The sequence below is a fragment of the Protopterus annectens genome, chromosome 16.part0 (genome assembly GCF_019279795.1).
Source record: "Protopterus annectens isolate FY-2018-M chromosome 16.part0, PAN1.0, whole genome shotgun sequence".
In the NCBI taxonomy this organism is placed as follows: Eukaryota; Metazoa; Chordata; order Ceratodontiformes; family Protopteridae; genus Protopterus; species Protopterus annectens.
Window position 1 is genome coordinate 313,837,125 of NC_056750.1, and position 27,233 is coordinate 313,864,357.

General features: G+C 39.0%; 1 protein-coding gene across 1 annotated transcript in view; it reads left to right on the forward strand.

Annotated features, from left to right (window-relative positions):
* LOC122790589 (potassium channel subfamily T member 1) overlaps positions 1 to 27,233 on the forward strand; it is a 1,237,971-nt gene that overhangs the window by 522,900 nt on the left and 687,838 nt on the right. Inside the window, exons 15-16 of the mRNA XM_044058115.1 lie at positions 6,768 to 6,876; positions 12,724 to 12,873. Coding sequence (XP_043914050.1) covers positions 6,768 to 6,876; positions 12,724 to 12,873 — 259 coding nt within the window. The remainder of the gene's footprint in view (positions 1 to 6,767; positions 6,877 to 12,723; positions 12,874 to 27,233) is intronic.

The following is a 27,233-nucleotide window of genomic DNA, read 5'->3' on the forward strand; positions in this document are numbered from 1 at the left end:
TGCTTTGCCAGAGATGGTCTTCATCAGAAACCATTGGGATTTTAGCTACTGGCTAAGGCTCTTGCCACCCCCATAGTGCTGTTTTTAGGCAGTGGCTAAAGAACAAAATTCCCAACATAAAAACTTCATCTAAAAACAACCTCAGGGTTATGCTGCTAACCACTAGGTGTCTTAACATGAAACTGCACTCACTGGAAGCTGTCCACACCTTGGAAGATGCAGACATTTGTGCAGTCATGGCAACTTGGTTCAAGGCTGTGAAGAACACCCCAGCCACAGGTTACACCTCCTTCCACACACTCAGACCTGAAACTGAAGGTGTGAAAATTAAAGGAGGCGGTGTATTAATATCCACTAAAGATAAATACACCTCCAGACTGATTAAACAGTATGACTCCTTGGAGACACTTCAGGTACAATTAACTGTTGGTAGGACACCTATTGAAGTCATTGCCAGCTCCCGGACCCCCTCCATGAATCAGAACATCCAATCTACCTATTTGGAGCTTATTGAGTTTATCAAGATACATCCAAACACCATGGTTTTAGGTGAGTTTAACTACCTATCCATTGACTGGGAAAATTACTCGTGCAGAAACTCACTTGTCCAAAGGTTCCTCGACTTCTTTAACTCCAATGCCTTGGACCAGCTGGTTGACTCCCTCACAAGAGGTGCCAATATCCTGGATTTGGTGCTCACCAATGTAGGGGACCACTGTAGCACCCCCACTGTGAGGTCCTCCCTGGTGAGATCTGAGCACAAATTGGTCTCATTCAAAGTAACTATCACATATAACCCCCTCTCGCAGCAACTAAACTAAAAAAAACTTCTCCAAAGCAGATTATAACCTCTTACGGGATGGTATAAAATAGCTTCACTGCACCTCCTCCCTCAGCTGGATCTGGCAACTATGCTGAGTTCTACACCAGTGCTTTATACAAACACCTATATAACTGCATTGACTCAGCTGTACCTGATAGGACCAAAACACGCTCTTCAAGGAAGAGCAAACCTACCTAGCCATTAACAGGCTTTACAATCAGAGGAAGAAATTGGTGTCTAAGAGTAAGAGGAAGCGAGCCCTCCTAAACTGGAAACTCCCTCCTCAGCTTAAACAAGCAAATAAGACATCTTGTGAAGTCCTCCAAAGCAAACTATGAGTCCAAATTAGCTTCCTCAACAAAGAACAACCACAAGGCATTCTGTAGTTACACCAGTAACCTAAACGGAAAGGCACAGATTTGTGCAGAACTGGTAGTTAATGATACCACATATACTGAGCCTGTGGACATAGCTAACCTGTTGGCTGATAGGTTCTCTGAAAACTTCACTCCCTATCCCCGCCACACATATCCCATGACATCCCTACCATCTGTCCCCTACCTTGTATCTCTAAAGAGCAGTAAACTGGCAGAACCAACTATTCTCTCTTTTACCAGTATCCTTAGGAGTCCCACAGGGGTCCATCCTTGGCCCTTTACTCTTCTCTCTATTTACCAATCAGCTCTCATCCTCTGCACCCTGTGCTTCAGTCATACAAAATGCAGATGACACCACCCTCATATGTGCAGCCCACACATAGATGACCTTCACTCCCTAACCCAAAACTGCTTTTCTTTAGCCGAGACCTGGTTCAATAACCCCCAGCTTATTCTCAACCCAAATGAAACAAAACTACTTCTTTTCAGCCCTTGTTTCTAGTTTCATGTAATGCTGGAAGAATTCAAGGCCTTCACCATCTGCCCTATTGGGATCATCTGAAATTACTGTCACTCTATTCTGTTTCTTGCAGACTACTCAGAGGTGATCTCTGCCTTGCATATAAGGCAGTCTCTGACCCTGCGTTACTGGAAGTGCTTCATATCCGAAAGTCAAATGGTACACGGGTTACTCGATCTACAGAATTTAACCTGGTGTGTGATATTAATAAAGCCTGCTGGAGGTACAGATTTGTCTCCCAGAGGTTACCACACCTTTGAAGCAGACTCCCACTTCATGTCAAACATAGCACCTCATTGTCCCTCTTCAAACGCAATCTGGATGATTGGATGGGTGACTGTAAATTCACCCTGGGGTTCCACCTGTATCCCTCTTGGACAGGGACAATAGGTGCTGATCGTGGAAGTAAGGGTAAGAACTTGGCTAGGCTTGTAAGGTACCTAGAGCCATTAGCCTAGTAACTTCTTATGATCCTACGAAGATCACAGGGCATGGAACAGCCAATACCAGGCAAGCTACTCCCTGAGATAAGGGAAACCAAGTCACTTACACTAAGTAAACAAGGACTACGGATGCTACTCATAAGCATGATTCACAATTGCACAAAGTTGGCACATAGTCCAAGCAACATACCAAAAGCTTATGTGATTCATAAAGACTCTGGTGTATAACAGTACCCTCATACACTACTGCATACCTGGAGAAATCCAGGCACACCAATGGCATGCTTATGTGGATTATCATCCTGGCCTGTGATTCACAAAGATCTGAATCACACAGTATGCAATGGGGACTGTCAGAATTGATCTCTGTATAACTGCGGTGAAGCAGCAGATAATACACGATGGATAAATCAGATAGCTCACTATTGATTAGGTTGTGGTTTTGCGGCTGCACAGCAACGTCATCAGTATATGACAAGTCAGTGGACTTGACATTCATGTTATTCAAGGGATGTAAAAGCATATTAAAATGTAAATTGTGGTGCAGGCAAACTCTGTAAGAAAACCAAACCCCGCCTCAGCCTAAAAGAAGCTTCCTCCAATAGCAATGCCTCAAGTACTATATCCATTCATTTACTTTCATGGCAGCAAAATATAAAACAGTCATGAATTGCTCCCTTCCTTCATGGCAGACTAGTTAGCAGAACCGGCGTGTCATAAAAAGAAAGTATTTTGGTTTTGATGTCAACCTTACATTCTTTTGGAGATAAAGGTGGGTGGTATTTATTTTGTTACTTAATTGATGTTGATTGAGCCTGAGTGACAGCAGTCTTACGGGCATTTTATTTTTTATTTATGTATTTATTTATTTATTTATGTATTTATTTATTTTAATCTCATGGCTCAATTTAGAACTTAATATGCCCATACAAGATGTATAAAAGCCAGTAAGCTTTCAGATGGCATTTTCTTCATTTTTAAGACCACCCAAAGCTCTGAGAGCAGCCAGAGTTTAGCAGAAGAAAATTCAGAAGTTGTATACATACACTCAAACAACCACAGCAAAGCCATTTCAAACAGTCATTTGGTATTTCCATTTTTTTTTCTGAGATGATAAATCTGTCACTGTTAGTTTGGTGATATAGTTATTGATATACTATAAGATTTTTTTATTATACATGTTACAAGACAGGTAGCTGAAAATGTGCAGGCAAAGCATGTAAACTGCGCCTTCCTCCCCCAGCCCTCCAAACCTTGTCTCAGATAAACCATCAGAGGAAAAGCAAAACAGAAGAGGTTTCTTCCAGACTTTTGTTGAGCAGAAATTTCAATCATAACATCTTATAAGATAAGTGTTGTACTACATAGCTCCAAAAATTCCAGACAAGCCTTTTAGTTGAGGGAATGTGATAATCATACTCCCTGCTACTTCACAGACAGTTCCACTGGATGCAAAAATATGAGCTGCTCCATGGGAAAGTGTCATCCTTCCCCAAAATCTGACTGACACTTTTCAGACTACAGCCCCTAGCATTCTTTAATTAGGTGGAAATTGTTACCAAAGTAAATTCAGATCCCAAACTATCCATAGTTATGCCAGCATTGAGGAGATAAAGCCATGTTAATGTTGTGTAATTTCTACAAGTGCCAGTATGCTCTGGCAATCATATTCACCATAACAGCATCATTCAATATTATTGTAATCTTGCTCCAGATTCCATGCATGCACCAAGTAATGTTAAATTGCTTGTATAACCACACAATCTTCCGTTGCAGGAGGGCATTTTGTGAGTTCAGAAATTATTTTTCAGTTTTGAAATGTGTGTCTTGAACAGACAGTGCTGCACATTAATAAAAGCATCTGTATTTGTACCGGTAGTTTATTGACATGTTTATGAACTATGCTACTGACATGACTGCATAGCAAACATAGTATGTAAAGCATTGTTATGTAACTGTGCACTGCTTTTGTTAAAATGGTGGCCCAACTTAAACATGACACAGAATGTAGCTGGTAGGTAACACCAGTTGTGCAGAACTTTTTGGAGAGTGTCTTATTTTGACTTCATGCATTTGACCATCAGTTGCTCCTAATTACTGTGCTCGTCCATTAGAGCTACTGAAATATGTTTAGCCTCCTCTGGGATAATCCTGACCCATATCTCAGGATGGAGAAATGATTGCGGAATGTGGGCAGTGTTACACTGCTGCCTGGGAGTGTTTTTGCAGCGTAATTCTCCTGCCCCTTTGCCCTGTCATTCTATACCCAGGGGCTTGCATTGAGTGATCTCTGTATTGCCCACACATCCATGTGCTCTTCAACCATGAGACCTGCCTCCCTACAATACTAATATCCCTTCAAGAGTCCCCAACCTCCCCTATGGTTCTATCATGATGCATCTGAGAATGTACCTTCCTCCCTCCTTCTACCTCCAGGATGGGTGTCCCCATTCACCCTGTCTGGGTCATCAAACATACAAGCCTCTAATCACAGTGGGGTAGCCTGGGCTGTATTCAGTGCTGAATCCCTGTAGCCCCAGCACATGCTACATTATGTAGAAATGGTGTAACATGCTGGTATCTAAGTACCCCATCAGAAGCCATTACGCAGTGTTTGGAAGCAGCTGCAAGCTGTTAAGTTCTTAGTTCTATCGCCTGAAATACAAGGAATTATAATAATCTAAGAGATATTAAAATAGCTTTTTTTGTTCTTTTTTAGATTACACATCATAAAGTGTTCTACATATTGTTTTCTACAGTGATCTGCTGTTTGTGAGAATTACCTTTTTTAGGTAAATTGCAAACATCTGATAGCTATACAGTTCCTGTTGCAAGCAAAATGCATATCAGGTTACGTGAATTAAGATGGCTGTTGCAATACTTATAGTGCCCTTTCATCATGGTCTTACACAGTTACAATACTTATAGTGCCCTTTCATCATGGTCTTACACAGTTACAATACTTATAGTACCCTTTCATCATGGTCTTACACATTTACAATACTTATAGTGCCCTTTCATTATGGTCTTACACAGTTACAATACTTATAGTGCCCTTTCATTATGGTCTTACACAGTTACAATACTTATAGTGCCCTTTCATTATGGTCTTACACAGTTACAATACTTATAGTGCCTTTTCATTATGGTCTTGCACAGTTCTGAGACATGAATGCTGTCCATCAGAACAGATCTCCAGCAGCCCTATTCCTTTTATTTTATAAACCCATTCCATATATTATGCTTTGAGTCAAACAGTCATTTTGGAGATCAGAAGCTCCAGTACACTTCTCTTTGTAAATTTGACTTTTAAAATGCCTATGTGACGTTTGTGGTAACTATGAGTACATAGTTTGTCAAGCAATGGCACTTGAAACTGCAGAGTTAACAAGATATCTCTGTGTGAATATAGCACTTAATTTTACTTGGCAATGAGTACATAAATATAGCACAATATTTTAAGTTGCTGTTGTGATTAAAAAAGATCATCAAGGTGTTGCTGAGGTGGCATAGAGGGATAAAGCACTGACTACAGCTCAGATGCCCTGGGTTTGCTTAGTGGCAAAGGTTTTTGACAAAGCAGGAGGAATGGGTGGGTGTGCCCATCCTGGGTGGGAGGTTGACCATCAATGATGCTTTCTTACTGGAGGCATGACCCAAAGATGGAAGTTGCCCTTGACATAATCAAGGTGTGTGTGAGGTGGGCCATGGAGCATGCAGGACACACAAAGACACCACCCCAGGGTGTATGCAAAGATGGCAAAGTCTCAGGATGCCCAAAGGATTCAAACCCAGGCCAAAGCTGCTGTATCACTGGGTACAGGGCCAAAGCTGCTGCATCACTGTGTATAGGGCCAAAGCTACTGCATCAGTGGGTACAGGGCCAAAGCTGCTGCATCAGTGGGTACAGGGCCAAAGCTGCTGCATCAGTGGGTACAGGGCCAAAGCTGCTGCATCAGTGGGTACAGGACCAAAGCTGCTGCATCACTGGGTACAGGGCCAAAGCTGCTGCATCACTAGGTACAGGGCCAAAGCTGCTGCATCACTGTGCATCTTTTAATCTTTTCAGAAAAAGCTACAAAGTTTGCATAATATGGCACATAAAAGAAATTCAGCAAACTCGTGGATATAGGAATAGAAGTAGAATTCATGAATAAACTTGATACCATACATAGCACTAATGCATTATAGTGAAGTGTGCATCTCTTTGTATGTAATGCTTAACTCAGCTGTCTAATTTGCAATCCTTGTATCTGTATGGAAATGTAATATGAGTGGCATTCTAGGAATAAAGAAATGTGTAAGTCTTTAATAACTCCATGTGCTATATGATGTTCTGTAGCACATATTAGAACAAATAGCTTTGTCTTGGACATGTAAACTTTCTAAGTTTCAGTACTTGCCCAGTTTTGAGCTTGACATCTTTTAGCTTTTCTGTAATATAAACAAACAATTTTTTCATTGTTTTTTTTCTTGACTTGTGTATATGTTCTACCGTTATTCTAGCTGAGTTGTTAGGATATGTGTTAAAATATTTAATAAGTACAACATTCTCTTTCTTCTAAGTATGTGAAATAAACATGTACATTTGTGTATTTGTGCAGATCATGTTGTTTGTGAAGAGGAGTTTAAATATGCCATGCTGGCTTTGAACTGCGTCTGTCCTGCAACATCTACCCTCATTACTCTTTTGGTACACACATCCAGGGGACAGTGAGTAAAGTTGCATTATACCAGACTGTTTAATTTTCTGCTTGTTTTCTTACCTTAAACTACTCTGTAACTTTATTTTACTTTAATCTGACATGCAATTGTGGTCATTGACATTCCATTTAGAAGTGATGTAAGCTATGTAAGACATGTCTCCTAGATTCACTTTGAAAATTTTCCTTATAAACTTTAAAGTTATTAACCGAAACTCTAACCTTGTTATGTAAATTTTATGAAGAACAGAAGAAATTGTGAGTATACATGCACACCTTGAAGTAACCTTTACAAATTCGTAGACAGCCCTGTTATCATGCTTTTGCAACAAGACATGCAAAACCATGGTGGGCTATCTCCTCGGACATGCGAGAGGAGCATATGCTCATCAGCCATGTCCTCCCCTGGAACTATCTTAGGGAAGGTATCTCTGCAGTAATATTACCACAGCTGCTTCTTCCACATTGCTGTAGTGGACATGACCAAAAGGCTGTGTTAATCCATTGTGGCAGAGGTAAGTGCTGGGGAGGTAAGTTGTAAGGTAGGGTTAGGAGGCATCAATGCAAGGGGCTGCATGTGTGAGTGTATGTGCCTGAGATAATGGTAGGGTAGATAGAGGAGTAAGTTAGGCAGGTGTGTGTAGGTGTGTATGGGTGTTAGTGTGTATGGGTGAATGGATGAGTGTGAGTGCAACTGGGTGGAGAGGGGGATGTGTGTGTGTGTGTGTGTGTGTGTATGTGTGTGTGTGTGTGTGTGTGTGTGTGTGTGTGTGTGTGTGTGTGTGTGTGTGTGTGAGAGGGAGACAGTAGAAGTGCCCATGCTTACAACAGGTAGTCACCACTACCACAGGAAGTATTGATCTGCACAAGGTAATTAATTGTGACTCATAGACATGCAAATTAGTCAATAACTAGGTCTTTCCTCACTGCAAAATTCTACATAGTGGTAACATAGCCCTTTTAATGTAGATGCTATGGCCCACTCTGAGGATTTTAATGAATCCCTTGGGTAGTAGCATAAAGGTAAGCAGTTTCGTTTCTCTCACCACTGGTACTCTTATGATTACTTATGACTGGCAACTTTATTAGAAATTGCAAAGTTCACTGAACTTGCATCAGTTGTGGAGTTTATGCTACCAAAACGTTTTTACCATGTGTACCACTTGCAAGGCAATCGGTTACAAATAATACAACCACCAAGCATACTTTCAGAACAACTGGTATTGTCGAAAGACTTCACTCAGTTATGTTTGATCAGTAAACTTCACAGCTGCCATTTTATTTTGGTTTCCTGAGGTCTGTTTCAGCATGTAATTTCAAAGCACAGTCTGGTTTGGTTTTTAACAAAGCAAACCACTGATGTGTCTGATACAAGTCAGTTTCATGTCACTTTTAGTAAAAAGGTCACACAGACAAACCAATCAGTAAAAACTAAAAGAAAAATCTAGCCGAGCTAGAGTTTCCACTGTATGATTTCTTTTAAACCACTTGTATTAAAGGCACATGGGATATATGCAAATGACCCCTTAAGGACATCAGGTGTTTCAGCTGTATGGCAGTTCTAAATGCCCATGACTTTTTTCTTTTTAAGTTTGTTATGGACCAATTCATGCCAATAAAGTCAAACCACACTAGCTGTGGACATGCACGTTTCAGCTTTCTTATGGCTTCCTCAGGACAGCATAAGTAGACTGGTAAAAACTCTAGCTTGGATAGATTTTTATTTTAGTTTTACTGATTGGTTTGTTTGTGTGACCTTTTTACTCATAGTTTTAGTTAGTTGGGATATTTTGCACACACCCTAATGGTTATGGACATCAGCTGGGTACGACAGCACTGTGTTTCTAAAGGTTACCCAAGCAGTCCACTTATGCTGTGCTGATGAAGCCTTAAGAAGGCTGAAACATGCATGTCCACAGTGGGGTTTCGCTTCATTGGCCTGAAGTTACCCATAAGAGACTTAGAAAGAAAAAATTCATGGGCATTCAGAACTGCCATGTAGCTGAAACACCTGATGTCCCTAAGGGGTCATTTGCATATATCCCATGTACCTCTAATACAAGAGATTTATGGAATTACACAATGGAAACTCTAGCTTGGCTAGATGTTTCTTTTAGTTTTTATGTAACTTTTGATAATGCACTGAGGAAAGAGCAGATGAAGAGAGTGTCATTCTTTGGATGTGACATTAAATTACACTTGCTAGTAGCCTGCAAAAAGAAGAATATTCTTTACCTTTTTTCTGGTATCTGCAGAAGCTCCCTTTTCAACTTGTTAAGGGTATTAACTAGGCTACCATGCTAACTACAGCTGTACTCTTGTACTGTCTGATCTGTTACCATGGCATGCTACACTTCCTATAACCCCATGCTATGCACACTGACTCTCAGTTACTCTTCATGATGGCAGCTGGTAGTATAAATCAGTTATTGGATATGACGGAACCACTGCCTAATGCCTCACTTATAACATTGATCTGTAATGGCATCATTGGGGCACATATATACTGATATTTGTGTGTGGTCATACATAGCTCTAAAAAGCCAAATGAGGATTCCTAGTCTATGATAGAAAGTATCTAGACATGTTTCAGTCTACACCCAGAAGAGACAAAGTAAGAAAGACATCAGCATTTTAATTCAACTTTCCTGTGGCCAGCAGTCTGTAACTGGCATATTACTAACTGTATAATCAGATCCCCTGCCCCTATTACAATGGCAAAGCTTGCAGAACTTGGGTATATTTCCAAATGAAAAATAATTATTTGTTAATTACAACAAGAGTATCTTCTGACAGTGGTACACACTTGTGAGTTACTTATTGTCACTGTTTAGAAGTACTAATTTCATCTTAAATTACAGCAGCCTTATAGTTTATTAACATAATCATTCATTCATTCATTTGTTCATTTGAATTGACAACATGATAAGTGAACTTATTCATAAACCCATTCAGCCACAAACAAAGCCATAAGCAAAACCAAAACATGCTAACAATCAGAGCACAGACATTCCCAAAGTTCATATATAAATATATCCAATGGAAAAAAGCAACACAGTACAAATAATCCCAGATTGCACTGCCATCAGTAAATAGTTAGGTGGGTTGTTACAATTCTTATAGTGCATTATCGTTATGATCTTATACATTCTTGAAGTGTGATAACTGTCCACCTTAAAGGTTTTCCACCAACCTTATTTATTTGAAAGACTCTTTTCTCATATTCTGCTTTGAATCCTTCACTGATTTTGGTGTCACAGACAAATAGAACAAAATAAGATGAAAATTGATGACTTCAAAAATACTTATAATGAAACTTGTGAACAAGTTAATAAAGAACTGCAAAAGACTAAAAGGTAGAAATACTTTTGTAACAACGGTTGCACAACAGAGTCATAGATATTTATAGAAGCCGAAGGCTAGAGAATGCAGAATGGAAACAAACGTCTGCAACGAAGGACTATAATAAAAAAAAATCCACTAAAAAGCCTTATATGGGTATTCAAAAAAAACCAGCACATTTACTTCAGAATGGTTACAATAGATACAAAGCTAATTCCCGGTACCACTCTATTAAAATATATCATTCCTTAAGGCTAGATTCCAAATACTGTTGAGGAAACACATGCAGAAATTCTCATGAGGCAGATGAATTTCTATCTTGAATTGCTTGTTAATAATAATTTTCTTGGTCTGACGCAGATATTAAAACAGAATGCTGTATCCTAAGTGGATGCATCTGTTTAAAATACTGGAATGAGCCCAATCCTTTTCTGTTTTCAAACTGATTTTTTTTTTATTTTGTTGTTTCATGTCAGCACCTACATTTTCAAAACATTTCCAACTTTTTTATTCAGAATCTCTGTTCATTACTGGGAATCTAGGCAACTACATTTTTTGTGAGGATGAGCTGTCATCCTGCTCCCCATGGTAAGACTAATTATAACATTCTTTTTCTGTTGCTTATGCCATCAATGGCTGAGTAAGCTGACAAAGACATGCACGTGTTTGTCATTTTACTTAAGCAATGGTGGCATTACTGGCCAAATAAATGTAGAAGCTTTGGAAGTGAAGGAGACACTACTCCAACCACTGCCCATCCCAAGAAAAAAATGAAGCTAAATGTATAGACTAAAGTAATATGAGAAAATGAATTTTACAACTGTACCATTTATCTGATATAATAACAGCAAGCTGTGAGCAATGTTGCACAGTGTGGAAACCACAGAACCAGCAATTTTAAAACACTCTGAAAAGCATTTTAATGGTCAACAAAATGCGTGAGTGTGTGTGTGTGTGTAGTATGTGTGTGTATATGTGTATGTCTGTATGTGCACATGTGTGTGAATGTGTGCTGAACTTTTACACTAAACTCAGTTTGTTAAAAATCAACTTATCTAAACTTAGCTTATCTCTCTCTCTTTATATATATATATATATATATATATATATATGATGTGGAGTGTGTGTGTATGTATAACTCTATAGATATATATATATATATATATATATATATATATATATATATATATATATATATATATATATATATATATATGGGTCTAGGACTATTCACTGAAAGTACATTTCACTGAAAGTCAAATGACTGTGCACAAATCACTGAAAGCTCAATTCACTGAAAACATAATTCAGTGAAACACATTTTACTGCAAGTTATATATGGCCTTTTCCCCACTGTAGTGCGACCCTGGAGTTAGTATATATAGTAAGGGGGGTGTGGGGGCACCCCCCACACACATTGGGTGGTGTGGGGAGTGTAGCCCCCCCCCCACATAGTTTGGATATATATTATGTTCAGAAAAGAGTAACTTATTGGAATTGCACATATCCATGTATATAGTTAAAAATATTTAAAATAGGTGGGGGCTACACTCACCACACCCCCCCCTTACTTTATATACTAACATCAGGGTCGCACTACAGTGGGGAAAAGGCCATATAAATGTGATACTCTGAATTGCAGAATTTTCCCTTTTCCCATCTCAGAGTTAGAATATATAATTAGTAGGGGGTATGGGAGTACAGGAGGGGGCATGCCCCCTTGCAAAAAATGTTTTCTTTTTCATTTAACTTCTATATAAGATATATTTAATAACCTCACCATCACACTACAGTGGAATAAAGGCAGAAAAATAAGAAATGCACTATCATCTCTCACAATCTAGCACGTTGTAACAAAACAAACTTCAGTATTACTTGTATATCTGTAAGAAAGCTCATACCAGTGAAAAAAATAAATCATCTTACATTTTACACTTTACAAAGTCATTTGTCTTTTTTTTTTTTTTGAGTTTTCTTCATTTTGCAAAAACAGCGTAGTGATTTATAATAAAGGTGCACCTAAATTTATGGACAATGCAACTTGTACCATCCTCTTACTGTACATTTAACCTGATGGCTTGCTTGATAGCAATCAATGCTAGTGGTGTTTAGTTGATTAGTTCATATATATTACTTCATATATTGCTCAAAAATGTCTTTAAACAAATGAGGTGGTAATAGAAATCACCATAGTCTGCTTATAATAAAGATGTAATAAAATAAATAGCATCTGGCATTTAGCAATACTGCTGTTCTGTGAGCATCTATTTGTTATTTGTATATAGTATAAACAGTGACTACTAATTTATCTTGCTAGTTGTGTTAGATGAACAATGCCTCTGACAAATCCTTTCGATTTTATATTAAGGGTTACTGCAGCATTGTACGGTTCTGTTGAATGCAAAGCTTATAGGACAAATCACATCTTTCATTAGTAACCTTTTTAATACTGTTCAGCCCCTACTTTTTAAAAATTACTCTTTTTTGAAATACAAAATGTTATTTATTTTAATAGGGAAGGTCAGCAATCACCAGAACAGTGGCAAAGGATGTATGGGCGATGTTCAGGAAATGAAGTCTACCACATAAGACTTGGAGAAAGCAAGTTCTTCATGGAGTATGAAGGAAAAAGCTTTACTTTTGCATCTTTTCATGCACATAAAAAGTAAGTGGGGGTTTTATTGGTGCATCATTTCTTAAAGAAACTTTCTCACCCTTATTCTTCAGGAGAGATTCCTGTATAAAAGTTAGTTTGCTTGGTTAAATGAGGGTTATCTAAACTGACAGTTCTCGTTCTCATTTCAGAAGATTGCTATTGTAGGAGTTCAAAAATATATTTGTTTATTTCATTGGCTCAATTGTCACCATATCCCAAATTTTAATATAATCAAGTTGTAAACTGTGCAAGACAGATGAAATGATGTGTATTGAATTAAAAAAATAGGTTTCACAGGCAGTTGTCTTGGAGTTAATTGTATAACGTGAGTACAGAAAAAATAGACATACTCTGTTAAATCTTGAAATAATGGTCTTCTGGGAATTACATTCTGTAACCAGGATTCAGCAATTCCATTTCAGCTAACTGGCATCCTGCTGTTTTGTTGTATATTAACTGCAAATATAGTTAAGTCTTCTGTGAAATGATGCAACTTGTGGATAAATTACTAATCTGTCTAATTATCTTTTCATCAGTTTTCACTTGAGTGGAGTTGTATAAATCCAATAAAGCCATTTAATGATTTTTTTCTTTAACTTGGTCACTGTTGTGTGTTAAAAGTTTTCTAAGGTAATAATTTTGTAATTGTCAAATATATGCATGCTCATATTTCTTTTTACTACCAAGTTAGTATATAAGAGTAAGGGGTGAGGAGGAGACCCCTGTCATGGTAATGTGTATTGTGTGTTTAGTTTATGAGTTGTTTTGTGAGGACGTGTTTAGTATTTAAATTTAACTGTGCTCTTTTTTATTTCCTACCTCATGGTAACCTTTATGAGCTCCCCCACTGTACTTTTTTATTTCCTACCTCATGGTAACCTTTATGAGCTCCCCCACTGTACTTTGCCTTAAAAATGTGGCTTCTCTAATGTTACTATACAGTAGTGTTTTAGATAAAATATGAGTTGATGTACTATGATACTCCACTTAAGCAATAATCTGTGACTGTGTGTGGGTATATCAGGATTTACCCACAGTTGGTGTGGTTTGATCATAAAACCAACGCATGAGTGATTAAACAAAGCCAGCCATGGATAAATCCTGATATAGCCACAAACAGGAGTGGATTATTGCTTTTTCAAAAAACATTATTTTAGAAAAAAATTGCTTACCTTTCTTAAATATTGTCTTTGTATAACAGCACGTCAGTCTTCCAAGTTCTTTCTTGTTTACTGTTATAATGCACATGTATATGGGACTTGCATTCCTACACTTTCATAGTACATCAGTGCAGTGCAGGAGAAGCAATCGAGAAAAGAGAATCTCCATTGCTATTGTTATTAATGTTTAAAAAAAGTCAAAATTTTAGGAGGGACACCAGAGAAATACAAGGAAAATCAGGTATGTTTCCATTTCTTCAGTTTTGCAGAACATACCTGATTTTTCTTGTATTTTGCTGACCCCCCAGCTTATGCCAATAGAAGCACTGGGCCACTCAATGGTACATCAGTGAATGGACTTTTTTCTATTGGAATATGCTCGATTTACAACAGGCATGGCGTTTGGGATGTTCAGTCTGTATGCTCGTCTCTGAGTAGCAATGAAGAGTCATAGAGTATACTGTGCATCTGTATTAATGAATGACAACAGTGACTTTTTAAGACATGATGACCAACTGGAATGTTGTACTGTTAGGGTATGTTCATTGTGGTAATGTGGCATTAGAAGACTTGTTACTGTCCAGTGTCACCCACCCTTACATGTTATTAATGCACACAGATAATGGAAACTGCTGGAAAAACATCATGGTATAAAGGTATTGATAAAAGACTTTATAACATAATGTTGGCATTAAGTATTTTTCTTATTGCAAGGACTTAAGTTAATTGTGTGGTAAAGCATGCTTTGCCTTAAGACAGTTTCTCGATGCAACCATTATTACCCATGCATAGTGATTGTGAAGAAAGGTGTGATGTATAACCTGAAAATGATCGAGTTTCAGATCTTCTCTGTTTTGCATACTTTATAAATGTTTAGATATTTAGTTAGTGCATGAGGAGGCAGAGTGCCACACTGCATAGCATTGCTGCATTTTTGTGCTTGGTTCTCTATGTTCCTGGCTAGGATATACCTTTATGTGGAGTCTACAAGTATGTCCTGTGTCCTCATGGGCTTTACCAGCTATGCTGCATTTTTGTGCTTGGTTCTCCATGTTCCTGGCTAGGATATACCTTTATGTGGAGTCTACAAGTATGTCCTGTGTCCTCATGGGCTTTACCAGCTATGCTGCATTTTTGTGCTTGGTTCTCCATGTTCCTGGCTAGGATATACCTTTATGTGGAGTCTACAAGTATGTCCTGTGTCCTCATGGGCTTTACCAGCTATCCCATTTTTTCAACATTTGAAAAACACATTACCAGATAAACTGATGACCATCCATATTACCTGTAGATATGCGTGCAGTGTCTGACTAGGTGTGAATCCCAAACTGGACTAGAATTTCATATATGATTATTTCTCAGCCTACATCCAATGAGTGTTGAGATAGGCCTCAACTTCTAGAAAACACAGAATAAGATAAAACAGGTATATGAAAGTCTGCACCAAAACCAAAATGATTAAAAAGTACAGGATGTATGCTACAGATTTCAAAGTTTTCCTCACTCCATTGCTGCAGGACAAAAAGGAAAGGCAGTAATGTTTCAATATTTGTAACAGGTCAGTGAAATGTCAAAAATGAAAATAACAAAACAGAGCTGTAATGTATTTGTGACATAATTACAATAAATAACGTGAGATGCAATACAGTTGGAAGCTACCAAATAGCTTCACAGTCGACTTCATAGTATGAAGGCTTCTTTTTTAAAACCTTAATATACAAATTATTATATAAATAATATCTGCATCTAAGTACTAACTGACTAACCAGAATAATCTAGAGACTCTAGTAAGAGTTAACAAATATTTAGACATGAACAAACTAGACTCCTTGTTTACCCCCAATTACAGTCATCAACTGTTTTTAAAACCCATAATGGCACTAGACTTTAATAATGGCTTTACGAGAAAGGCTCACCCAGACTCTGCTACACTCTGTTGTGAAGGAAAGGTTAGTTTGATTTTTATTTGTTGTGTTTTGTATTACTTTATTGCCTTTTTATATTTTGAATACTGTGATTTGTTTTCTTTACCTTGTGTTTTACTTGTATTCTGCTTTTTTTGCATATTAAAACTTCAAAGGAGACCACAGTTCTGTCTCTTGTGAGTCAGGAAGAAATTTTTTCCCCACCCGTTTACTGTCTTCTTAAATACCACTGCCTTTCTAGTTGCTTGCCTCTTATGTATTCTTAAATACCACTGCCTTTCTAGTTGCTTGCCTCTTATGTTAATTTGACCATATATCTCACGTCCTTTCTGCTTTCACTAGCTTGTGTGAATAAGCAGAAAAATTATCATTTTGTGAAATCACTCCCCTTCAACTATTTAAATTTATTGGCCATCCTACTGTATTCCATAGTACCAGAATACAAAAGTGACCACCCCCTTTCAATCTATCTTGCTGTTTTAAAAATAGTGACTCTCCACTAAAACTTAACTTTTTAAACAGGTAAAACTTAAGTTACCTACGTTCACATCTAACTTATCTAGTTCCCACTGCAGTGTTTAGGATAAACCATTTTTTTCATCTTACCTTTAAGCATTCCTTGCTCTAATACCTGCTGGAAAGCATTAGGAAGCCTTAAACTGATACAAGCACTCAACTCTCCTTGTTAATAAGGAGAAATTAATCATAGGCACTAAGCCTATAATTGCAAAGTACCTTGCTAAGGCAAGGGAAAACAGCACCTGTACTTTACAAAAAACACACCAAACCAGGCATGTCCAAGGGTCAGCTTCCTACGATTTCTCCTGTCCACCTGGTGAATCTGGCATACTGGGGCAATGTAGCAATTGCCTCATGTACACAGACAACCCTCTCCTCCTACCATCCAACACTACAACCTGTGAGAGATGCACTTACACAGCCAAGCTGGAAGCAAAGCTCTCTCCACCCAAGATTGTGCTACAGAGTCGAGAGGAGAAGGTTACCACCCGCACTACACCTCAAGCAACACATAGCCCTTCTAAACCCACACCATCAACACGCAACATTAAATCCACATATGCGGAGGCCCTTAATAGTAACCTGCCCAAGCAACAAGGACCTACGAAGCTGAAAGGCAAACAAACACCAATCACAACCAAAGTGTCACATAGCTCACAACACCAGTGTACCACCCAGCAACAGCCCCTAAGGCAAGACAACGTACCCAACACTTTAGTCATAGGTGACTCTATAGTCAGGCATACTGATGTCCCACTCACCATGCTGAACAAAGAGAAAATTACAGTCAGCTGCCTGTCGGGTGTCAGGATCTGCCACATAACACATGCACTCAAGTCACTCCACAACAAGTACAAATATGACTCTGTCATTGTCCATGTTGGAGTGAATGACTTGAGATGTACCTCCCTGGACTACATGAAAAGAGACATGGAAGAGCTCTCAGATCATGTGGTCCAGGCAGGTATGACCCTAGCCCTGAGTAGCATCCTGCCTTCTCCCAGAATGATACCTCAATATAAGGACAAAATGATTGACTTCAACAACTGGCTAAGCTTCTGGTGTCATTCAAAGGAGATCCAGTATCTGTCTTCCTGGGAGGACATGATCGACAGACCATGATGCTTTGCCAGAGATGGTCTGCAACTGTCGCCCCTGGGATTCAGGTTACTGGCTAAGGCTCTTGCCACCACTATTGTGCCTTTTTTAGGCAAAGTTCAAAGGACAAAACCACCACTGTAACGGGTACAGGCATGCAAATTCTGAAGGTAATGCTGCTCAGTGCTAAAAGTCTAAACCTCAAAATGCACTCTCTCGACATTGTGCAGTAACTGAGACCTGGTTCAAGGCTCCAGAGAGCACCCCTGCAATACCAGGCTACAACTTTTACCACACTTTTCGGCCACCAAACCAGGACCAAAACACTAAAGATGGAGGAGTGTCCATATTCACCAAGGATATTCACACCACAAGGCTAGTTGCCCAACACAAGTGTCTGAAATTCTCCAGGTGCAACTAACACTAGGTAAGATTGCAATCTAAATTGTAGCTTGCTACAGATCCCCCACCATGACCCAAGATTCTGACCTTTCTAAGCATTCTGGAAAATATTAATATACAGCCAAACACCCTAATACAGGGTGAATTCAACTACCCTGCCATTAACTGGGAAAACTACTCGTGTACCAACACCTTTGCCCAGTGGTTCTTGGAATTCATAAATTCCAATGCCCTGGATTACCTAATCCATAGTCCCACCAGGGGCTCCAATATCCTAGACCTGGTCATTACCAACATGGGAAATCGATGCTCCACACCTATGGTCACCCCCTCGGTCAGGTCTGACCATAAGCTAATCACCCTTAACATCCACATCCCACCCCCACCCCCCAGTAAAGAAACCTCCATAAAAAAATTTCTCCAAAGCCAACTCCATGCTATTCAAATCAGAAGTGACAAATTTCTTGACACCCATGCAGACGAGAACTGAAGGTTTGACTGCTGAATCCTACACTAAGGCACTGTATGAGCACATCCACTCATGCATGAATTGTGTCATCCCAAATAGAACCAAAAAAAGGAAGCCAATCTGGTGGTTCCCTGCCATAAACAAACTTTACAACAAAAGGAAGAAACTGTTGCAGAAAAGAGGAAAATCCCAGGATGCAAAAACCTCCCTTACCAGCCTCAGTAAGAAGCTGAGATCCCTCATAAAATCTTCCAAAGCTAGTTATGAAAATAAAATTGCCAAAGATAACCACAAGGCATTCTATAACTATGTCAAGAATTTAAATGACAATTCTCAGATCTGCCCTGAGCTACAACAGAATGTCATCATTAAATATACTGATCCCAAAAATATTGCCAATATCCTGGCAGATCAATTCAGTGCCAACTTCACCCCCCTCTCACCCCATAAACGGCCCATCTCAATACTGAAAGATTGCCAGATTCCAGTAATAACGACCACACAAGTAAAAAACGCACTCTCCAAAGCTAAGAATACAGCATCCATGGGACCAGATGACATCCCGGGCTGTGTACTACATGAACTACAAAATGAACTGGCACCTCACCTAAGTGTCATGTTTAATCATAGCCTCACCTCAGGCTTCGTGCCCACCGAGTGGGGCACAGCTACAGTTATCCCACTCCACAAAGGGGAATCCACCTTGGATCCCGGCAACTAAGGCCCCATCAGTCTGACAAGCCTGATCTGCAAGGCCATAGAATGTATTATCATGGAACTTATAAACAAAGACATTGGCAACCTTCAAACACTGGACCCCACCCAGTTTGGGTTTGGGAAGTGCCGATCTTGTCTCCTGAACCTGATTGACTTCTTCGAATCAGTCTCCAGAGCCGTGGACGAGGGTAAGGCAGTCCATACAGCCTATCTGGACCTCCCAAGGCCTTTGACACCATGCTGAAAAAACCCGATGCTCTGCACGTACGGAAAATGCATGGCCAAACCATTCACAGTAAAAACACCAGTGGCCAGCACAGAGTACACCAAGCACTATTATATAATAATTATAACATAAATACTTTATTCAGACCAGTTTCGGCTAACCAGACTTCTTCAGTGAAAAAGCATTTTACAAATATTACATTGCATTACAATATATACACTCCCACAGCCAATAACAAACATGGTCCAACCCAAATACTACAAATAAATTAAATATTAATGAGACAACATTGTAAATCAAAAAAATAATATAAATGATAAATATAAATGTAAAGATTATAAAAATTACACAATATACCAAAATCATTTTGTATATACAAAAGTTTGTAAACATACTGTATATAAATATAATATATAATGACTATATAAAGAATATATAAAAAAGCAATGATCTGTGGTATACTTCATAAATGGTCATTAAATCCAGGAGAAAATAATGCTCCTAAATTAATAATCCAATATTTCTCTTTACGATTTAGAATAGTATGCCAACATTGCTGATTACTCCTATCACCAATGATTCTGTCTGTTACCATGAATCTAAATTCAGCACTAGGATGTTTGATGGTATGTCTATATAGGGCATCCGTCTGTCTTTTGTTACGGACATCACTTCTATGTTCTGACATCTGTATTCTCGATGATCGGGATATTTGGCCCACATAAAAGGCAGAACCTTTACATGTGGCCAGATATATTATCCAGCTACTATCACAATTACCAAACACCTTAAGATCATATACCCTGCTGGTATTAGCACTGATAAATTGTTTGAGTTTACTCACGAATTGACATCACCCACAATGTCCACAAGGAAACATTCCAATAACTGATCCCCCAACATTGTCAGTTGTTTAAACATAGAGAGAGTGGAGGAGCGGTGTACAAAGTGTGAGAAGTGCACACCTAAAGTTCTCCCACGTCTGTAAGAAAATTAACATCTGGGGCCTAGGCATCCTCCGAGTTAGTCATTGGCCATAAGTATGTTCCAATGTGTATTAATTACATTTCTAGTGATGTTGTTATTACATCCATAAGTGGTCACATATCTAAGATTTTCACCCATTTGTGTTGGCTTATGCTGTTTCTATTCCAACAATGTGTCTATATCTTGAGCACAACTCCAATTACTGGCAAGTGCAATATCCGACTCCCTATATCCCCTATCCAAGAATCTGTTACATAAATCCTGTCTGGCATGTTCAAATTCCTGTGTGGAAGAACTAATTCTTTTCATGTGTATAAATTGTGATTTTGGAATATTGCAGATGGTGTGGCGGGGATGCATACTAGATGCATGAAGCAGGCTATTGTATTGTGGATACTTACGAAACGCTTTTGTGCTAAGGGTATGATCCTCATTCTGATACACAGTCACATCTAAAAAGTTGATACTGTCATGATGTGATGTAAGAGTAAACTCAATACCCCACAAATTATCATTTAGATACTCCAAAAATTCCTGCAGATATATCACATCTGCCAGCCACACCATCCAACAGTCGTCCAAATATCTGCGCCAACTATCTATTTCTACCTGGTAAATATTATGAAGTGGATCATAAATCATACATTCCTCAAAGAAAGCCATAAACAGATCCGCATATATGGGGGCAAAAGATGCCCCCATAGCTGTACCCTGCAATTGCCAATAACATTCACCCTGGAAGTAAAATACATTTTTGTTTAAAACATGCTCAGTCAAACATACCAATAAGGTATTAAAGCTAGGTGGATATAAAGCAGTATGCTCCAACCAAAACTGTAATGCTAGTAGGCCAGCCCAATGGGAGATACTAGTACATAAGGCCTTTACGTCCAGGGTGCACATCAGCCATCCAGGCTCCAATTGTGTATCTGATATAATTTTGAGAAATTGCGTTGTGTCCTGAATCCTTGCTGTGACTGAGGCCAATAAAGGTTTTAAATACTTGGTCAAGAATACCGACAAAGGTTCAGTCAGAGATCCAATGCCAGAAACAATTGGTCTGCCTGGAGGCTGAGTTAATAATGACTTATGGATTTTGGGTAGTAAATATAAGATTTGTTTCTGCAGATCTGCTACGGTAAGATGACTCTTAGTAGTAACATTAATAATACCTTCGTCAACTGCCTGGCTTAAGAACATATCAATCTCCTTTTTAAAGATGGGGGTTGGGTCTATGGACATTGACATATAACATCTAGTGTTGGAAAATTGTCCCTTACCCTCATTTCGATAATAATCCATATTCATAACAATCACAGCCCCACCTTTATCTGCTGGTAAGATGACAATATCATGACTATTTTTAAGTTGCTCCAAGGCAGCTGCTTCCTCAGAGGAAAGATTATGGCCCAAAATAGATGATTCTCTATTTGGAAAATGAAGATCCCTCAATACTGCTTGTAAAAAAATTGAAACATGTTTATTAATTGGTGGTTGGAAGTCGGATTTGTGAAACCTAAATTCATCAGATCTTTGAGTATTGTTATCTGCAAAAAATAATCTGAGATTAAGTCTTTGACAAAATTGGTAAACATCGGTGACTATATTATATTCATCCACGAAGAATCCAGGTATAAAGCCAAGACCTTTATTCAGTAAAAGGGTTTGCTCATCAGTTAGTAATACATCAGATAAATTTAACACATTCTGGCCAATGTTCCTAGTTACTTCAAGATGGTCTGCAATAGGCCCTCCACTGAACTGATGCCTGCCCCCATGTTTATGCTTGCGGCCCCCACGCCGCTTACTACCCCATCTAAAGGGTGCTGTGCATTGGAGCTCTTACGAATGGGTGACTCCCTAGTACTGACACTGTCATTATCGGTGAAGGAAGATTCCACCCCTGATGTACTAGCGTATGGGTACTCTGTTCTCTTTAGAATAGATCTAAGTCTTTTTCTTGTGGTATTCATACTGGCAGCTCTATTGGTCTCTGAAAACCTAACTGTTCTCGATACTTCAAAAGGTCAACCCCTTTGGTAGTCAGTTACGCCTCTGTTAAATCTCTTAATCTTTCTTTCCTGTATTTGCTTTTCATAGATTGCCAGCTCCCTAGATAGCTTATTTAAAGAAGTGGCATACTGTGGTATCACCTCATATTTCTTACATTCTTCACAAAATGTTTTCACCTCTAACACATTGATATCAATCATCCTTTGATAAATAGGTTTTCAGAGACCAATAGAGCTGCTCAGAGAGAATAGCGAGCCACAAACAGGAGACAATACAAAATATACAACAAAGCAATACAGCAGTACAAGGGTCGCCCCAGGTGGTAGATACCGTAGATACAATAAAGTGTAAACATAATATTCAATACACTTTAAATGGATTTAATATATATAATTATACAGAGGTTAACATCACAAAATATTTTTTCCCTATTCTCCAAAGGTTTTAAATTTGTTCCAACTAAAACACCTGATATTGCCACAGTGATGGTTGATTTACAGTTGTATTTGAGAAAATTAAACTTGAATAAAATGTTTTCAGACAAAACAGTTAAAGCTAAATCCAACGAAGTCCCTAAAAAAAGCAGTGTTTTTAATCCCCCTTTACACCCACTTGTCACCGTTTATGAAAAACTGGTTAAAGAAGATATGTACAAGGTATGGGGTGAGAAAAAGAAAATATTTTCAAATTTAAACTATGAGGAAAGAAACCTTATAAAGACTTTGAGAGAAGACAAGGGAATACGTATTATGACACCTGATAAAGGTGGAGGGATTATCTTGTACATTTCACAGGATTATACTAATGTAATGCAAGATATTTTGTTCAATGTGGATAATTATTCCTTATGTTCTAAAAACGAGATTCATATCTCATACCAAAGGTTAGATAGTTACCTGTATGAATATCTTATGGACCAGAGGTTATCAAAAAATGACTATTATTTTCTTTTGAACAAATATCCAAAGATTCCGGTTCTTTTTGGAATACCAAAAATACATAAGAACTTGGAAAAACCACCCAACAATATTTGATTAAATTTATACTGAGGACTCACAACATTGGTGCTTCTTTTTGGTTATTTAGTTTTTGTTAAAGCACCATCTGCACCATTTTCCTGGACTTCAAGCAAGCACATTACCCAGAACCCCTTGTCATGGCGGATTCCACTGTATGACATGTAGATGCCCCACTCACCAGACTGAACAGAGAGAAGATAACAGTGAGTTGCGTATCTGGAGCCAGGAACCATCAAGTTATGCATGTACTCAAGCCACTGCACCACAGGTACCAGTGTGATTCTATTATACTTCATGTGGGCATGAACAGCCTGAGATGTACTTCTGTGGACTATATGAAGAGGGGATATTGTTGATCTCTTTGAATATTTGGCTCAGGCAGGTATGTGACTAGCACTGGGCAGTATTTGACCTTCACCAAGGATGATGTTACAGTACAAACAAACGATGATTTGACTTCAGTAATTGGCTTAGTTTCTGGTGTCTTTCCAGAGGGATTCTGAATGGGAGGACATGGGTAACGGACCATGTTGCTTTGCAAGGATGGTCTCCACCTGTCTCCCCTAGGCTTCCGAATATTAGCTAAATCTTAACCCATACCCTTAGAGCATTTGTTAAGCCAGTTTGACAAACTTACTAATATAGCAAATAAAACACAGAGAAACCTAAAGATGTTACTGCTCAGTGCTAGGAGCCTATACAGAAAACTCAACACCCTACAAGCTGTCTTCACTCTGGAGAAAATATACTTTTGTGCCATTACCAACATATGGTTTAAGTCTATAGCAAGTACTCTGGCAGTGCAAGGCTTCAATGCCTCCTACACATCTAGACCATCAGCTGCATAAACAGGAACAAAAGGTGGAGGAGTCTCAATCTATAGTAGCAGCATGCATAGCTCTACTCTGATTAAACAGGACGATCTCCTGCAATTTATCCAAGTGCTCATTACCAAAGACGAAGCCCAATACCATATCCTAGCAAGCTGTAGGTCACCCTGTATGCCTGCAGAATTCCACAGCACATACCTAGAACTACTGGAGTCACTCACCATTAAAGAAAATACCCAGTTCATGGGAGACTTTACCCCTCTATAGACTGGGAAATGTGCACTCCCTCATACTTGCAAGCACTTTATTGAGCAATACCATTAACCAGATAGTGTGCACACCCATCAGCGTTTCAAACATGCTGTACCTGGTGTTCACCAATATATTTTATCCTGCACCCCCCAAGTGTCATATCCTCACTGGTAAGGTTGGACCACAAAGCTGCTAACCCCAGAAAACCCTGTAACAGTTTGGACCAATTTCAAAGCAAAATGCATGCTATTATGCAATAGTTAGCAAAATTCAGTGCCCCTCCCAAGCCTGAGTTCATGGCAACCTATGAAGAATTATTTACAGATTTTCTGTACGGCCATGTAAATGGCTGTATAGATGCTGCTGTACATACTAGAAGTAAGCCCAAAAACAAAACTGTAAAAATAAACTGCATTGATGGAATTCTAACCTTAATAGGGTATATAACAAAAGGAGAAAAGTAATGGCTAAAATCAGGAAGAGCACCTCCTAGAATGATAGGAGCTCTCTAATGAAACTAAACAGGAAGAGGATTAATTAAGTTCAACAAAGTCAATTACAAGGTCATGATAGCCTCACAGGATAAAAGCAACCACAAGGCCTTCTACTCAGCCACAAAGCCTTCTACAGTTATGTCCAAAACCTCAAAGGCAGCACAAATCAGTGTGCCGAACTCACGGTCAGTGGTGCCACCTTCACTGAGAAGAGCAGCATAGCAAATTTGCTGGCTGATAATTTCAGCTCAAACTTCAGCCCCCACTCTTCCCCCACGTCTATCCATCAAATACCTACTGGCATGTTCCCCACCACCAAACTATTAACAGAGAATAGAACCTGGCAACCCTCTCTAAAAACACAGCCTCAATGGACCCTGACTGTATCTTGGGATACCTCCTAAATAGTGTGAAACATGACCTATCAGGACCATTTGAATCACATTTTAACTATAGCCTCAAAGCAGGTTTTGTAATATGAGAATGGAGGACAGGAACAGTTAGCCCACTTCATAAGGGTGGGCCATCAACCAACCCTAAAAACTACAGACCTATTAATATGACTAGTCTAATATGCAAAGCCATGGAATTAATTATCATGGAAATAATCAACAAAGAAATAGGCAACACTGAGGCACTGGACTCAACCCAGTTTGGTGCTCACCAAACAGGGAATAAACCCCTGTATAACTCACTGGATTGCCAGCTGGCTCAAAGACAAGGCCCAGGAAGTCAGAATTGGTGAGACCAGTGGGGTGTTAGGGAGCTGCGTGCTGGGACCATTCTTATTTAGCATCTACTTCTTGGAGGTATAGCCTAATATTTTGCCTGACCAGATTCACAAATGACTGCAAATTGGGGGCTATCATTCATTCCCTCATGACACAAATGTCTTACAAGAAGGAATAACGCAGACAAATGACTGGTTCCAAAGTCATGGACTAAAACTCAATGTCAAGAAATACATTATCGTGCCTTTTGGAAAATCTGCCACCCTGGCTAATTACTCCATCAGTAAGATACCTGTAAGAGTTGACCCAGTAGTTGGAGATCTGGAAACATATGTAGACAGCAGTCTGGCCTTTGACCAATATGTGGCCAAGGTAGTAAGAAAATCATACTATGTTATGCAATTTCTAAATAAGAGTATGTCAACCAGGACCAAGGAAGCCATAGCGCCACTTTATTCAGCATTTATCAGACTCATCATTGAATATAATTCTCCCTTCAGCATGTACATGACCAGATATATGCAGGTGTTGGAATGCCCACAAAGGTTCCTTGCCTGGACAATCCAGAGTACAAACACATTGTACTGCACAGATCACCTTAAAGTCCCATCTCTATACTCTGTCTCCTACAGGTTACTAAGATGTGATATATGCCTGGTGTGCAAGGCATCCTCGGAGCCAGCTCTGATGGAACTTTTGTACATCCACAAAATGAACAGCATCAGAACCACTACATGCAAGGATTTCAATTTTCGTTGTAACATAAAACATGTTGGTGAGACAGATATGTGTCTCAGAGGATCACCATGCACTGAAACATGATCCCCATCCATGTGAAGCAGAGTTTATCCCTAACCCTGTTTAAGCATAACATTGACCAATGGATGGGAAATCAGAAATTCACCCCAGGTCTGGCCCCCATGTCTCTGATAGACAGAGGCAGGAAGCAGTACCCAAAGTAACATACCCAACACCCACATAACCTCTAGAAAGTTTCTAACTAACATACCCCCTCCTAATAAATGCCCATGATACACAGTGATGCAATGGCTAGGCTAATAAAGGCCCTGGTGATCATTTGCCTAGTGTTTATACTTATGAACCTGTGAACCTAAAAATGCAGTAAAAACAGGAACGATTTATAAGCTTTCCTGAAAAAACTGACTAATATTTCTTTTTAGAGACTTATTCTTTGAACGCCTGACTCTTGGGGGGTATAGCAAAACCCCTTAATGGCCAGATGGCCACACAATTCGATTCTGGGATCATTCATGACACTTCATTTCATGGATTTTCGTCCTTATTCTTCTGCAGACATTGGATACTTCATACTCATTTTTTGGACTAGTCGTGAATCACCAGTGCATTACTATGCCAAATTCCTAAAGGTTACCATGAGGTGTACATGAGGTAACTTTTTCAAATTCAGAGGCAGGCTAACCACAGTGTTTTGTATGAAGATGTCCAACACAGTAGTAGGCTCTCTCTATGGCCATGATAAATGCTAATGAGGTGGTCTGAGGAGAC